This window comes from Trachymyrmex cornetzi, unplaced genomic scaffold (genome assembly GCF_001594075.2).
Source record: "Trachymyrmex cornetzi isolate Tcor2-1 unplaced genomic scaffold, Tcor1.1 scaffold99, whole genome shotgun sequence".
NCBI lineage: Eukaryota > Metazoa > Arthropoda > Insecta > Hymenoptera > Formicidae > Trachymyrmex > Trachymyrmex cornetzi.
The window spans coordinates 1,018,838-1,032,501 of NW_017300343.1; the positions used below are offsets into that span (position 1 = coordinate 1,018,838).

The window sequence follows — 13,664 nt, forward strand, 5'->3', positions numbered from 1 at the left end:
TTCAAGCCACGGCTTCGCGAGCTCGGCCGTCCGGATATCTCGATAATAATATCGTAAGCATCCCTTGATCCGAACGCGTCTGTGATTCGCGCGGTCCCAACTCGACAGTGGTAGTATACACACGTACAGAGGATCGCGTAGAAGCGCCTAGGGTGGCGTCGTCCTCCTCTCCGGAGCCGAGCGGGGTCAAGGGGCAACGGTGGAGGGGGAGAGAGGGAAACGGGTAGGGCGATAGACGAGGGGAGGAGAAGCGCAGCGGGTGGCGCGCGCGCGGCGCTCGAGCGGTGGTGGGGTCAGCGCGGCAGGGGAAACGTAGCACAGTCGTAGCACGCGGGTTGCCGAGAGTGGCACACAGGCAGGGGTAACGGCCACCACGCCGGTAGGGGTGGCAGTGGATCCCTCGAAAGTCCGACGGTGCTTCTCTCTCTCCACTCTCAGTCCCGAGAGCGGAGCCAAGTGAGGCGGGAGAGCACGACGCGCACTCGAACTTCGTTCGCTCGCTCGCTCGCTCGCTCGTCGTATCCGCGTCTCGGATATCTTGTATACCGCGCGGTACCGTGCGGACCGTCGGTGTTCCGCGTTGCGTTCGTTACTCTCTTTCGCGTCTGCCGTATATACGTGACGTCTCCTCGCGATCTTTCGTATACGTCGTTCGTTGCGACCGCGGCGTAAGCGAGACGCCAAGGTGTTGTGGAATCTGCGCTCCATCGGGGAGCTTATTCGCTGCGATACCAGAGAGAGAGAGAGAGAGAGAGTGCGTCAAATGATGCCTCACCCTTTCCGCTGTGCCGTGAGAAGGGTGGACTAATCTTGCGAAAGCAGTGCCGAAAGGATTGCCGTCATCGAGGAAACGTCGCTCACGCTATCTCCTGGTGAGAGGGGATGATGTGGACGGCCTTGGAGCAGATGTCCGCGTGTGTTTTATAGAATGAAGGGTGGACCGAAGCGCAACGATTATCGGAGAGATCTGAATTTTCTTGTTACTACCAATGAAATATTGCGACTGACGTTTAACAATGATGTCAGACAGAGAGAGAAAGAGAGAGAGAGAGCGAGAGAGAGCTCGTCGTCAATCGACCTCGCGCTGCACCGACTGATCCGAATCGCGAATCCTTGAAAGTTTCCGTGAGCTGAGCTTCCAACCTGAAAGGAACGGTGCGATGCTCTCGGTAGAAACACGAGAATCGCACTCGTCCTCTCACGCGAGATCGATCGTCACGTGCTCCAGACGGCTGCCGGAATTCGCGTGCCGATCGCGGAAGCCCGTCACGTGCCTCTCACCGCGAAGGAGGGTGGGCCGAGCCGCGTCGGGTTCTCGATTATCCTCGCGTTCGCTACCTCGCGGGATGCACTTCGATTTTCGTGACGCGCGCGCGAATTTTTCTAGTTTCGTTTTTTTTATTTTCAGTTCTTTTTTTTTTTTTTTTTTAATCTACCTCCATCACAGGACGTTTCAGTGCGCGCTTTCGAAACACGACGACCAAGCCTGCCAACGATGCTCTCGACGCATCCCACGTTACGCACGGATTACGTTTTATCCTCCTCTGTCCAACCTTTGCTCTTCCCTTTTCCCCTTCCCGACTCTTTGAAAAAGAGTGCACGCGAGTTTGTGATTTGACGTGAATGGGATTTACGGGCAAAGTGACAGCTCGCTGCCGGTGACGTACGGGGCGTCCTTAAAATAAACGTCGATGATACATGTTCGCGATACCTATCGTCCCTCTCGTCCTTTTTTTCTGAACGTCATTTCGACAACCCTCCTGGGTTGCGCAAGGGGTGGGGCAGGGATGAGAGAAAGAGAGAGAGAGAGAGAGAACGTGACACGGGACCCTCGCGCGCATCGGGCGGCCACGGGAACAATCGTAGCGGAGGAACAACACGCGCGTAGACGAGCGGTTCAAGGGTCGTCGGGACACAAAGCGGCCGTGCCATGCATATGCACGAGGGACTTTGTGTACCCAGTTTGCGGCCCGGTGATTACAGGTGGGAATAAACCGATACCGAGAGATACTGTTGCCTAAATACGCGTCGTGACCCACTTCCGCAAGTTTCGGACATCCGCCTCTCCGTTCTGCCGACGAAGTAGAACCCACCTACCTACCTACCTACCTAACGTTGCTGGTCTTCCTCGTCTCGTAATGCGAAATATCAACATTTGCACGTAGAAATGTGTGTGTCGTGTGTGTGTTCGCGCGCGCGCGCGCCCGCGCAAATGCGCGATGAAAGTTAGGCGTTTAATTTTACGAACGACGTGAAATGGAAATATCCCGCGCGAATTTTCAGAGCGAATAACGCGTCTCGTCATCTGTTGTTTCAGAATATAGGTTTTGAAAAAATGCCGCGCGAATAAAAAAAGAAAAAAAAAAACACTCGACGAGATCATATAACGAGATCGAAAACGGTTTCTCAGTTATTTCGAGCAATAATACTGCGATCTCTCAATTGCCGTTTCGTTTTGCTCTGCATTTAGTTCGGATGTTCCGATATTATTTTATCCGAACGTACATTACCGCGAATATGAAGAACGATAATTTACGAGCGACTTTTTTAATATTCGAAGCACGCGGAAGCGCGTATCGGTGTATCAATCCACAAGTACGACCGACCTGCCGGGACGATCAATTTAAAAGGCCGTCCGTTTGCACGAAACACGAAGATGATTTATGTCCACGTCCGACGCGAATAACGTTCGCTCGCTCTCGCTCTTCCGCACGCGGATTTGGCAGCCGACGGTACGAAATTATCCGAGATATCTCAATTAGCCGCGTAAATCATCAATTGATTCGAAAACCAAACGATAAATGATTCGCGCTGTATCCGCATTTTCTCGACTACGGAATATGATTTTCTACGGAATTTTGCGCTCAATGAAAACTGAGACGTCGCCGTAAATCAGCTGATCGCGATCATCTCGTTTCCGTGCGAGTTGGGATCAGTGATTTCAGACAGAGATTCTGCGAAATCCTATTAAAGATTACGAGTCGATCGAACGTGTTGTGAAATACAAATCGCAGAGTATTATATATGCGTGCATTTACCGCAGATTTGAACACTCGTTACACGCACGCGTGTATTATTAATTGGTGTAAATTACGCGTCGATGAAGCAAATAATTTATAATAAGTATTTCTGATGAAATATTTTGTTGCGACGCGTGAACAAAAATTGCAATATCATCAATTTATTCTTCATTTTTTTTAGTTCTAAGAATTGTGTTCATTTCTACCAATGTAGATTAACTTTAATCTCGGTTTAATTTACTCTTTATCCTCTTCTAATTCTTAGGCCCGATTGCACTAACGTTACTTTAACTTTAAGCGAGGCTTAAAACTTTCTTCTTCTCTGTCTCTCGCCTTTAAACAGAGGGAGAGAGAGAGAGTGTTGTAAGCCTCGCTTAAAGTCAAAGTAACGTTGATGCAATCGGGTCTTAGGACTAGAAAAAGATAAAAAGTAGATTATATTAAATACGGTATCTTTTAAGACCGTAATGTGAATACACAACAAATCAGAAATAAAGGCCCTAAACAGTCAAGCTTTAGTGTTTAAATAGTTCCGTGTGAATTTATATACTCATATCCAATCCAATCCAAACGGCACTTCGAATTTCAGTCTTGAAATACAATCCTAACAAAACTAGAGCAGTAATATCATAAATTAAATTGACAATCAATTTAATAATATGATGCTGATAAGCATCAAACTAAAAAAGTAAGTTAATCCAAGAGATTAAAGTTAATTTACATTGGTAGAAATGGCCATAAGAAAAAGATGAAGAGTAAGTTGAATCAAGATTAAAGTTAATCTATATTAGTGGAAATGAGTACATCAAACTTACCGAAGTGATTTTCTTTTAACATATTAATCCGTAAATCACTGTATGTACACATACATTCAGCGTAAATATTGTGCTTGGCCGAGTAATAATCTAAGACAGCGGATACATAAACTAGAGGGGACTAAATCTGGCTCAGGAACACGTTACAAGAAGAAACGACCGACGAGCTCTTTCTTCGCCGAACGGAATTCATCTCGACATCTGTAGTCGCGTCGCTTACAACGCTTTAGTGTTCAAGTTTAACGAGTCTCTTACGGCGACATTACGCCCAGGGGAATTTGACCAGGTTCTTCCAAAATCCGATAATCGGGCTGTGCATTCGGCAGTAGTGAATCAATCCAGTTTACCTTAGAGAGAAAACGTACCGTCGCAATCTCTTCTACACGCAGGAGATTAGTAGCGATCGCGTCGGGAAGTCGGGTCGTCGATTTCCTGACGCGGAGCTTTCGCAAATTCCAGATTCCTCGGTGTCGTCTTGTGTCGATTGTTGAATCTCGTGGTCTAGCCTGTGAAGTGTCGATTCGCGCTGCAGAGAGAAAGAGAGAGGGAGAGAGAATACACGACGATTTGGTGCACGAAGAGATGCGCGACGCGGACAAGAGGTCCGATTTTGTCGCGGCGGAACTGCAGCTTCCTCGTGCGGCGGTGCATCGTCGATGCTGAATCGCGTGCTTGGCACGTACGCGGTGGTGGTGGTTCTCGAGTGGACTCTTTCGCGCGGATGACAGCTGGACGTTTTCGCCGCGGGGGTGACAGTGAGATCCTCGAGCTCATTGTCAGTTGAGCTGAGAAGAGACGAGTCTCTCGCGTCGCCGAGAGTTCGAGACACGCCGTCGGTGATATCCGACGAGGACTACTGCGCGAATCGGGTGGTGATCTGTAGTGATGCCGTGATGGGCTGCAGCTCGAGATCGTTCTTCCTGACCACGCTCCTCCTCGTGGCTGGATTACTGTCGATCGCCCTGTTCGCCGAGATATCTTGCGCGACACGTAAGTTTCTGTTTTCATACTTATGGGAATTATTGTGATATGCAATTGATTTGTAAAAAATTCACTTTCGCACTTTAGAAATAATTGTTTTTCGTAATAAAGAAACAGATATTTTTTAAATATTTATATGTGGATATTATTAAAACATTGGGTTATTTGAAAAATAATAGATACGAAATGTATAAAAAATTAAATTTGGAAAATATTAAAATAAACGTATTAAATTTATTTATTACGTTAATTTTAATTTTTATTTCGTTTTTTTCGAAATCTAATGTATCCTGTTTATGAAAATTCAGGGCATGTATTTAAAATATTAATTTATTCGACTTACATTCGTGAATTTTGTGATTAACCAATTGAATACGATTTCATTGTTTTGATTTAATATGATTTAATCTGCGTAAAAAATACACGGATGCAAACAATACGAATATTAACCGAATTTGAATTTTCACATTTACGAGAGTTGACCTTTGAAATTTTTTATTAGTCATGCGATAGTAGGAGCAAATTTGTAATTTGTGAAAGATTGCATTTTATTATAAATTTAATTGCAATTTTGATGTAGAAAATGTTAATGATAGTGTTGCTTTTATATATTCATTATACATATAATAAATGGAGGCACTCGTTAACTTGGCTTTTCACTCGTTATTGCATTTTCTGCCTTTGTGAAACTCTATCGATATTATCATGTTAAGGGCAAGATGATCATATAATGAACGATAAATGCATAACTTGACTGTAGCGCCGACATGAAAGATTTCAGTTATGCAATTCAATAATGCATATACGCGCGATAGAGACTTATAATGCGAATTGATCTAGAATATTTTATAACTTTTATCCGACGTAAATTTCATGATGCACGATAAAAATCTCAATGCACGAATAAAATTTCTCTTTTATATAGTAACATTTCAACATTTATAGTAACATTTATTACTTAATGTCAAGCTTGGTAAAAGAATTAAAATGATAATAGAGAATGAAAAATGTAAATTAAAATAGTATAACTCGTAAATATAAAGAATGTAAAGCTCTGTCCTTTTTTAAACGTAATATTCTGGTACGCAACTCTTACAAATCAGCAAATAATGATAATGATAAAAAAGAGAATAAATACGCGTAGTATTAAAATATTACTATAAATAAAAAATTCAGTATTTAGATGCGACTTGGTATTCAGCATGATAACTGCATATGCATTGATTTTTTTTTCAAAATTTTTGTCATACATAAACGATTAAAAAAAAAAAGAATTTTATATAAATTTCTGAGAGAGATTGACATTTCCGCATATGGTGGATTTTTCAGGGAAGGAAATAATGTTAAAATCTGTCCTCTCGATTGACAGCGACGCACCCGAAATTATAGCAGAAATAACGCGAGTATAATATAAAATTCCTGCCTCGTATCTTTTTTTTTGTCCGCGGTCTTCCTTCTCGAAATACAATCGCGTAATTGCGGGCGATTAGCATTCCGCTCAAGAAGATCGCGGAGATTCCGTCGCGGAGATCCGGCCGAGGAAGCCTCTCATTAGACTGCGTACCGGAACTCGATGGGTCTAATTATTTTCCGAGTGCCTGCAAACTCGGAGAGATTCGCGTTTCGGGGGTGATTCGAATCGGGGTCACGCGCATGCATCGATATCCCTTTCTCGGTTTCTCTCTTCGTCTCTCTCTCTGTCTCTCTCGTCCACATATCTGTTTCCCTTGTACGCCCTTAATGCCACGTTCGCGCATGTACCGACACGCGCGTGTACAGCCGCAAACTGTTCCTCTGCTCCTGCACGAGCAGCTATTCCTGAAATAGATACGCGCGAGCATATTTCGCGAATAGTGCGTGGAAGTTGTGCTCGTTTAAGAAGAAGCATGGGCCTGTATCTATATAACTTGAAAGTAGTAACATTTACGCTCGGCTTTATGAGTCGTGCGAAAATGTTTATGGCTTTCGTACATACGATAAAAGTTGCCGTAAACACTTATTTTGGTTCTCTCATACGACATTATCGAAGGAATGTACTCTCTGTATCATTATATATATTGACATAGATGTGCATTCGTGTTGTAAAAGAGATTTAAATAATTTTGCTAAATAGAGATATTTTTTATATCTGTTAGGCAAAATGTAATATGAGATATCTTTTTTCTGTTATATCAGCGATGTAAAAAAGTATAATTATGCGTATAGAGATTTGGACGAATTCGACCATATTTATTGAAATATCAACACGATCGAGTAATACGAAAGCTTATACAAATTTTTTAAATTAAATCCGGCTGGCATTTCAACATTGTCACGCCGGCTTTTGGAAAATTATTAAAATGGTTAAAAAAAAAAAAAGCACCGAATGAAAACTCGGGGACATCACGCGTGATGATGAAATGGCCTGTTTAGTCGAGAGCGTACGTGAAAAGATAGGGACGACACAACGAAATATAATCTCCCCTTCCTTGCTGTGTCGGATCGCACTGGATTATCAGGGGTTGAGGTCCTCGGTGGATCATGGTGGGTGAGGGAACGCGGTCGCAAACGAGAGGAGCGAGGAAGGGGATGACGATGGCTTCTCGCTCAAAGGAACGCTGAAGCGAATGGGATGCGGACGTCGTTGTCACAACCAGGCGTGAGGTCGCTGATATTCCCTTGTCTTTTATTAAGGAGGGCTTCCTTTCTACGTTTGCGTCGCTCGTTCCTCCTTTCACACTTTCTCGTTGCTCTGTTTAGTGGTCGCTGCCGATGTTCTTTTCTATGCGCTTCTCTCTGTCCGTCTCTCGTTGTACCAACACCGCCGCAATACACCCCTGCGAATAATGCTATAATTATTTCTCTGTCCCTTTTTTCTTTACTTTTTGCTTTCTCTCCATCTATCTCTTCCTATCTCTCTTTTTCCCTAGGTTCATCTTTGTACTCTCCACAAACGATTCTTTGCACCCCGCCATGTGTTGCTGTTTTTTTTCTCGTGGTCATTAACGCGCAGCAAACCGTGCGATGAATGTTTAATTTCGACTTCCTCCGCGGTCCGCGAGAAATTGGTGGATCGCTCGCACGGTATTTTCACTGAAATTGAAGTCCGGAAGGTTTCGGATTTATTTAGCGGTAAATTAAAAAGCCGTATTAATGATAGTATGTTCCTGTGCAATAAAATGGAGTGAGCGCTATAAACGAGAGATATTTAGAACAATTAAACAATCACGATTTATAAAATAATGAATAAATAACTCTCTAAATTTGTATCAGTGGATAATCACTGATATCAGTGCCAAGTATGCGACTGGTAATCAGTAAATGAAACGTGAGATCCTTGACCTAGCTAACCTTTATTACGTGATCTAATTAAACTTATTTTAATGCATATATTCAATGAACATGGTAAGGAAGATTGAAATTAATGTTCAAAAAAACTATTAGTATTTTAGTTATATTATAATGTTCAAATTTTCTTTTTCTTTTTAGTTGAACTTTATCGATTATCTAGTGCCAATTATGTCGCTGGGTAATCAGTGGCTATTCACTGATTCAGATTTAGAGAGAATATATCAGTTTAAAAGATGATTTCTTTTTCAGAGACATTTAATATTTTCTAAAACTATTATTCTCAATCTCAAACGATGAGTATCATTTGATCAGGATTATGCGTTTATAATATTAATTTTAATTTCACTACGAGAGTTGCTGTATCCCCAAGAATGCTCGAAAAAATACTGTTTGCTTGATATTGTTCTATATATGATGCAAGAACTTTTGGAAGATATCCGCGTACAACCTCGTTTCCTTCCTTTGCTCCTTCGGTTCTTCCCAGAAAACTTCCTTGCTCTTTTTTCCCCAACCGAGCGATCTCGTCGTCTCGAATTCTTCACGTTTATTCTGGACCTCTCTTTGAGATAGTATGTAATTATATATATTTGTCCCGGTATATAATACAGTGTTTTTTTTCCTCCCCTGTCATTATGTAGGCATTACGTACTTCAATAAGACGCGTTTGATTTTACGGAGGAGTAGCAGCGCGTAGAGGCTTCGTTTTGATCAAAAGCGTCGCTTTAAGAGTCCGCGTCCTACGCCACCTTTCAAAGTACCATTTTTTTTTTATGTTGTAATATTGGTTTTTGTAAGAACGCATCCGACCGTTATAGATATATCTTAAATGTTACACGCTTCGTTCTTCATCTATTTCGCTTTGTAGTTAGCTATCTTAAGATCTGTGCTGCTTTGTTCGATATTTTTCTTTCCTTCACATTTCTTATTAAACGTAGCACAAATAAATGTCGTTAATGGTGTAATGACGTGATCATTTCTAAGACGATAACGAGATACGTTTGTATTCCTTCGCACCGTGTTTTTTATTACTACTAACTCGTCTGTCTACGATCTCTTTATGCAACACCATATTTTTGCATTCTTTATCTACTTTCGCGGTCTCTCGCTTATTATGCCTTCCTTTATTCTTCTGAGTGGACATCCCAGTTTCCACTGTCTCATTTTCTTTATCATGCTCTCCATTTCTCTCTCTTCCTGCCTTTTGATGCGAGGTTTCCTCTCGCGTTTCGCTCTATAAAGTATATTCCTATTTCGCGACAATTCTTACATTTTTTGTAAATACCCGTTACTGTCGTGTATGTCGAGATTTTTCAAAGCGCGACACGGATTCGCAGGTAGTATCCTAGACTGTCTCACTTTCTGGGTCACTCTTCCTCATCCCTTACAAACGTCGCAATAAAAGTTTGCGACTTCTTCGTAACGCGGGCACACCTGCGGTCTCCTCTCTCTCTCTCTCTCTCTTCGTGTGTTCTTCGCTTTACCCTCGTCCCATATCCGACGAGATTGATAACGCATCTTTTTATAGTTCGGATCGAACGGGGCTTTTTGTCGCTCGTTGAGGCGTCTCGCAAAAAAGTTGGTCCCGTCATCAGCAACGCCGCGGAAATCCGTGTAAATGCGTCGTCGATAATCTAAATGATGCGAAGAAATCTCTTTTCTCTCGGCGGCTACTATGTTTCACGAAAAATGCAAACGGGAGTAAAAAAATTGAGTGAACGCGCTGGCTACATCGAGCGAATGCGAAAATCGATTTTAGTCGCGCTCGACTTTCATACCGCGTGCAAATAAACGCTTGTTACAGGCGGCAGATTTTTCCCGGTTTCGTGCTTTAACGAGTGACTTATAGGCAGTAAACAATACTTGCGTAGCCACGTTTGTAGCAACGTCACGCCATTTCCCTGCATTCCGACGTAACAGCCAAATAAGAAATTATTGTCTCTCTCGCAGTACCTCGTCCAGTTCGTATAGTCATGATGAAAACGACATGTTGACCCCTTGCGAATATATATTTTCGCCATATATCTGATTTTGAGAAATAGATATCGAATAATAGTTGAGATAGATACGACAAACCGAAACTCGCTGGCAAGTTGGTATTGCGTTCCATTTACGTATTTATGGCGAAAGAAACAATGGAAAAGTTACCGTAAAATATCTCTTTTGTAACATAGATACTTTTCCCTAAATTTTATTTAAACCTCAAACTAATACAATAAAAAAAAAATATGATTCAACAGGAGGTAAATTTTTCGAGTGTTTTATCACTTCTTATTAATGTTCTTCAGTTTATTCTTCAGAAAGTAAATCTAAGTGACGTATTATTAAAAAAAAGTATTTGTTACTATACATGTTATTTTGAGTAGTAATTAATTTCGAGAGATAAACCGCTGACCAAAATTGTATATCAATGCCAGTAATGCCCAAGTAATACCCAATTTTTATGTTCACTAATGTCTCAATAATACCCATTATAATAATGTCTTAGTAATGCCCATTAACGCCCTAATAATTTCCACTAATGCCCTGGTAATGCTCATTAATGCCCTAGTAATTCATGCCGCTTATTATTATATACTTACAACAATTCTCTTAAGTAATGTCTAGTGATGTTCAGTAGTGCAAATCTGTACACCATAATTGCTCTTAGTGGCTTATCCCTCGACTAATTTGTTATGATGAAATGATTAAAATCAGACGTATGTAAGGACGTTGTTTATATATTTCTGTAATTTATATATTTCTGTAATTTATATTAAAATCTAAAACTAAAATAAATTACACTTGTTTTTCTGTAACATTTTGCTATTTGATCGTTACAAAATAATTTTAAAAGATACAATCTTTACTAAGAAGTACACATCTAGGTATTATCCGTTTTTTATTTCTATGACGCTTTCATTAATTTAATATAGAGTTCATAGGAGTAACTTAAATTGTAATATCGGTTTATTGAGGCAAATCGGCTACAATGCAGTATTTTATTTACTATAAAGAAACTATACAGTGTATAGAACCATTCCTGGCATGAAAATGTAGAGATAGGTTCTCTATCATATCAGTACTATACAGTTTAATCATAATAATTATTTAAAAAAATCTAATGGCGAAATTGTGAAAATGTCCCAACGATCTCTGGATTTCCCACTCGTGTCACGATAGTTCCCGATTAGATCTCGTATATTGAGAAGAAAAAAAGTCATTTTGGATGGGATCATAACGTTGATATATTATTTTGATTGTAGTCATGAAAAAAATACCGTCACGTAGGGACAATATGCCATAAAATATTACGGACCTCATATAAACTCTCGTAGCTCTCCGTCGCACAGTTTATCGACTCGATTCGTGGTGTGCAGGGCAGACGTTTTATCGTCCGTTACGACAGATGCAAAATTGATCAAATTGTGAATTTTTTTCACGACCGTTCACCGATCGCGATTACAAAATCATTGACCGGCCGTCACTCTAACGTAACGCAACGTAACGCAACGTAACGCAACGCAACGCAACGCGGTGTAGCAGCGGTTTGCGATGCCGATGCGCCTGGTCTCGTTTTATTGGCGTTGCTCATCCCGGCGTGAACGGGCGATATTACGCATTAGAGATTACGCTTGTGAGCCGAGCTCGGCGTCGGATCGCGTTCGTTTTCGCGAAACCATCGAACCGGGAGCAATCGATATGCGGCTCCGTGAAATTATGAGCATCATCGCGCCGACGTTTTATCCATCCCGAGGATTTATATTTCGAAAAATCCCCCGGCAACGAGCACATCGTATTGCGTAACTCTACTGTATATATATTATTCTTTTGCCATGTGGGATGCGTGAATTGAGATAAATGCATTGAATTGTGTATAAATGTATTAAATTCTCTCGATAGTGTACAATATACCTACGTCAGATTTGGTAAATTAAATGGATATCGAATTTGAAAATGATGAAAATGTTTTTACACAGCTTCATGTGAGTCTTGTCAATTTTATTTGAATCTTAAACATACAAATTTATTTAGGATTTAATAAAAAAAAAAGTTCCGATAAATCAATACAATAATATTGCATATGCCGTTGCATCTAGAAATAAAGGTATATATTTTATAGAAAATACTTTTGCATTCGTTACAATTGGAAATCCTTGTTATTCTTGTTACAGTTTCTAGCGTGCGTAATCAAGGACAGTAAGTTCAGAGTTAGAATTGCGGTTCGAGGCTCTAAGTTTGACTTAGCGGGACGGTGTTTGAGACAATTAGCGTCTTTGACGTTAACGACATTAATAATTAATAATCGATATTTCGAAATTTAGCAACTTCGTGCCGTGGCTTCTCTCCATAACATTAGTAATCGTATTCACGGTTGAGTTGAAATACAATGTGCTCGTCGATCCATACTTGCGAATATATTAATTGCATGCTTTTGATAAGAGCGCAAACAACAATGTTATTGGAATATTAACGCATCAGCGAGAGCGTAGGTTATTGTGTGACCGCGGTATTCCCAATTGTCCGATACGACTGTTTATAAAATCCCGCATTGTTACGATTGGATAAGAGAATGTTGTATAAGAGAAAAATATTTGCTTTAAACAACGTAAAATTTGAAAATTGTTGATTTGATGGATTTGTTCTAAGAACTAATAATAAGAATGATTTTTAGACGATATCGAAAATCGAAATCTTTGCCTGTTTTATTCTCTAAAACAATCTGCCGTGTTACTTAGATAATAAGATGGATTTTCGCGCGCGACATTACTTTTTCATTTGATTACATGATTGTGATAAAATTAAATTTCCGTTTTTTATTAATCCTTTGTGATAAAAATATCTTTGTGTTATATATTTCTATATGTCTAATATTTGAACAAGACTATGATTGTGCTTGTTACTAGTTTCTGTGGTCGGCGAATATAACGTTTGATGATCGACATTGTCGCTGTCAAGTCGCGTTGCAATACAGTTAAATGAAGCACAAAACAGTTCATCTTCCGCTTACGTCATCGCTTTTAAACAATCGACATCTTTGATATTTGCGGCTTCATTAATAATCCGTGATAGACATTCAAACCCCAAACACTATTCACTACTATTGTAACACTGTCCTCATTGTCTATTTGATGTCGATGTGAGTGAATTTTCGTTGCTTAACGTATCTATCATACTCTGTCGCATAATAACTATAGCGAATTATTTTCATTGATTTAAGTTAATTACACTGGGATTGATGCTAATAGTTGTTGTATCAATCATTGACAAATAAATTGAGAATGGTCGCGTTCTTCTGTTAAGCGTTAATGCTTTTGGTTGTCAAATTGGAAAAGAAATTTGGACACAATTTTATATAATTTTGTCATTCTTATAATTCTGTTTATGTATAAATGTTTATAACAATGACAAAATAATGTACAATTATATCGTTAATTTTTATATATAAATAAAATTATATATAACAATAATAAAATTATATAAAATTGTGTTTCAATTTTTATCGATATATCGTGTAAATTATCTTTCAATTGTTTGTTCT

The 13,664-nt window shown here is 40.1% G+C and overlaps 1 protein-coding gene across 3 annotated transcripts in view; it reads left to right on the forward strand.

Moving 5' to 3' along the window:
* The first annotated feature begins 760 nt into the window (after positions 1 to 760).
* The window catches only part of tei (irregular chiasm C-roughest protein teiresias), a 371,551-nt gene continuing 358,647 nt past the window's right edge, over positions 761 to 13,664 (forward strand). For 2 of the 3 annotated variants that reach the window (XM_018521735.1, XM_018521737.1), the window contains exons 1-2: positions 761 to 872; positions 4,295 to 4,825. In XM_018521735.1, the coding sequence (XP_018377237.1) occupies positions 4,729 to 4,825 (97 nt within the window). In that variant the 5' untranslated portion in view covers positions 761 to 872; positions 4,295 to 4,728. The other variant, XM_018521736.1, reaches the window with a different exon arrangement.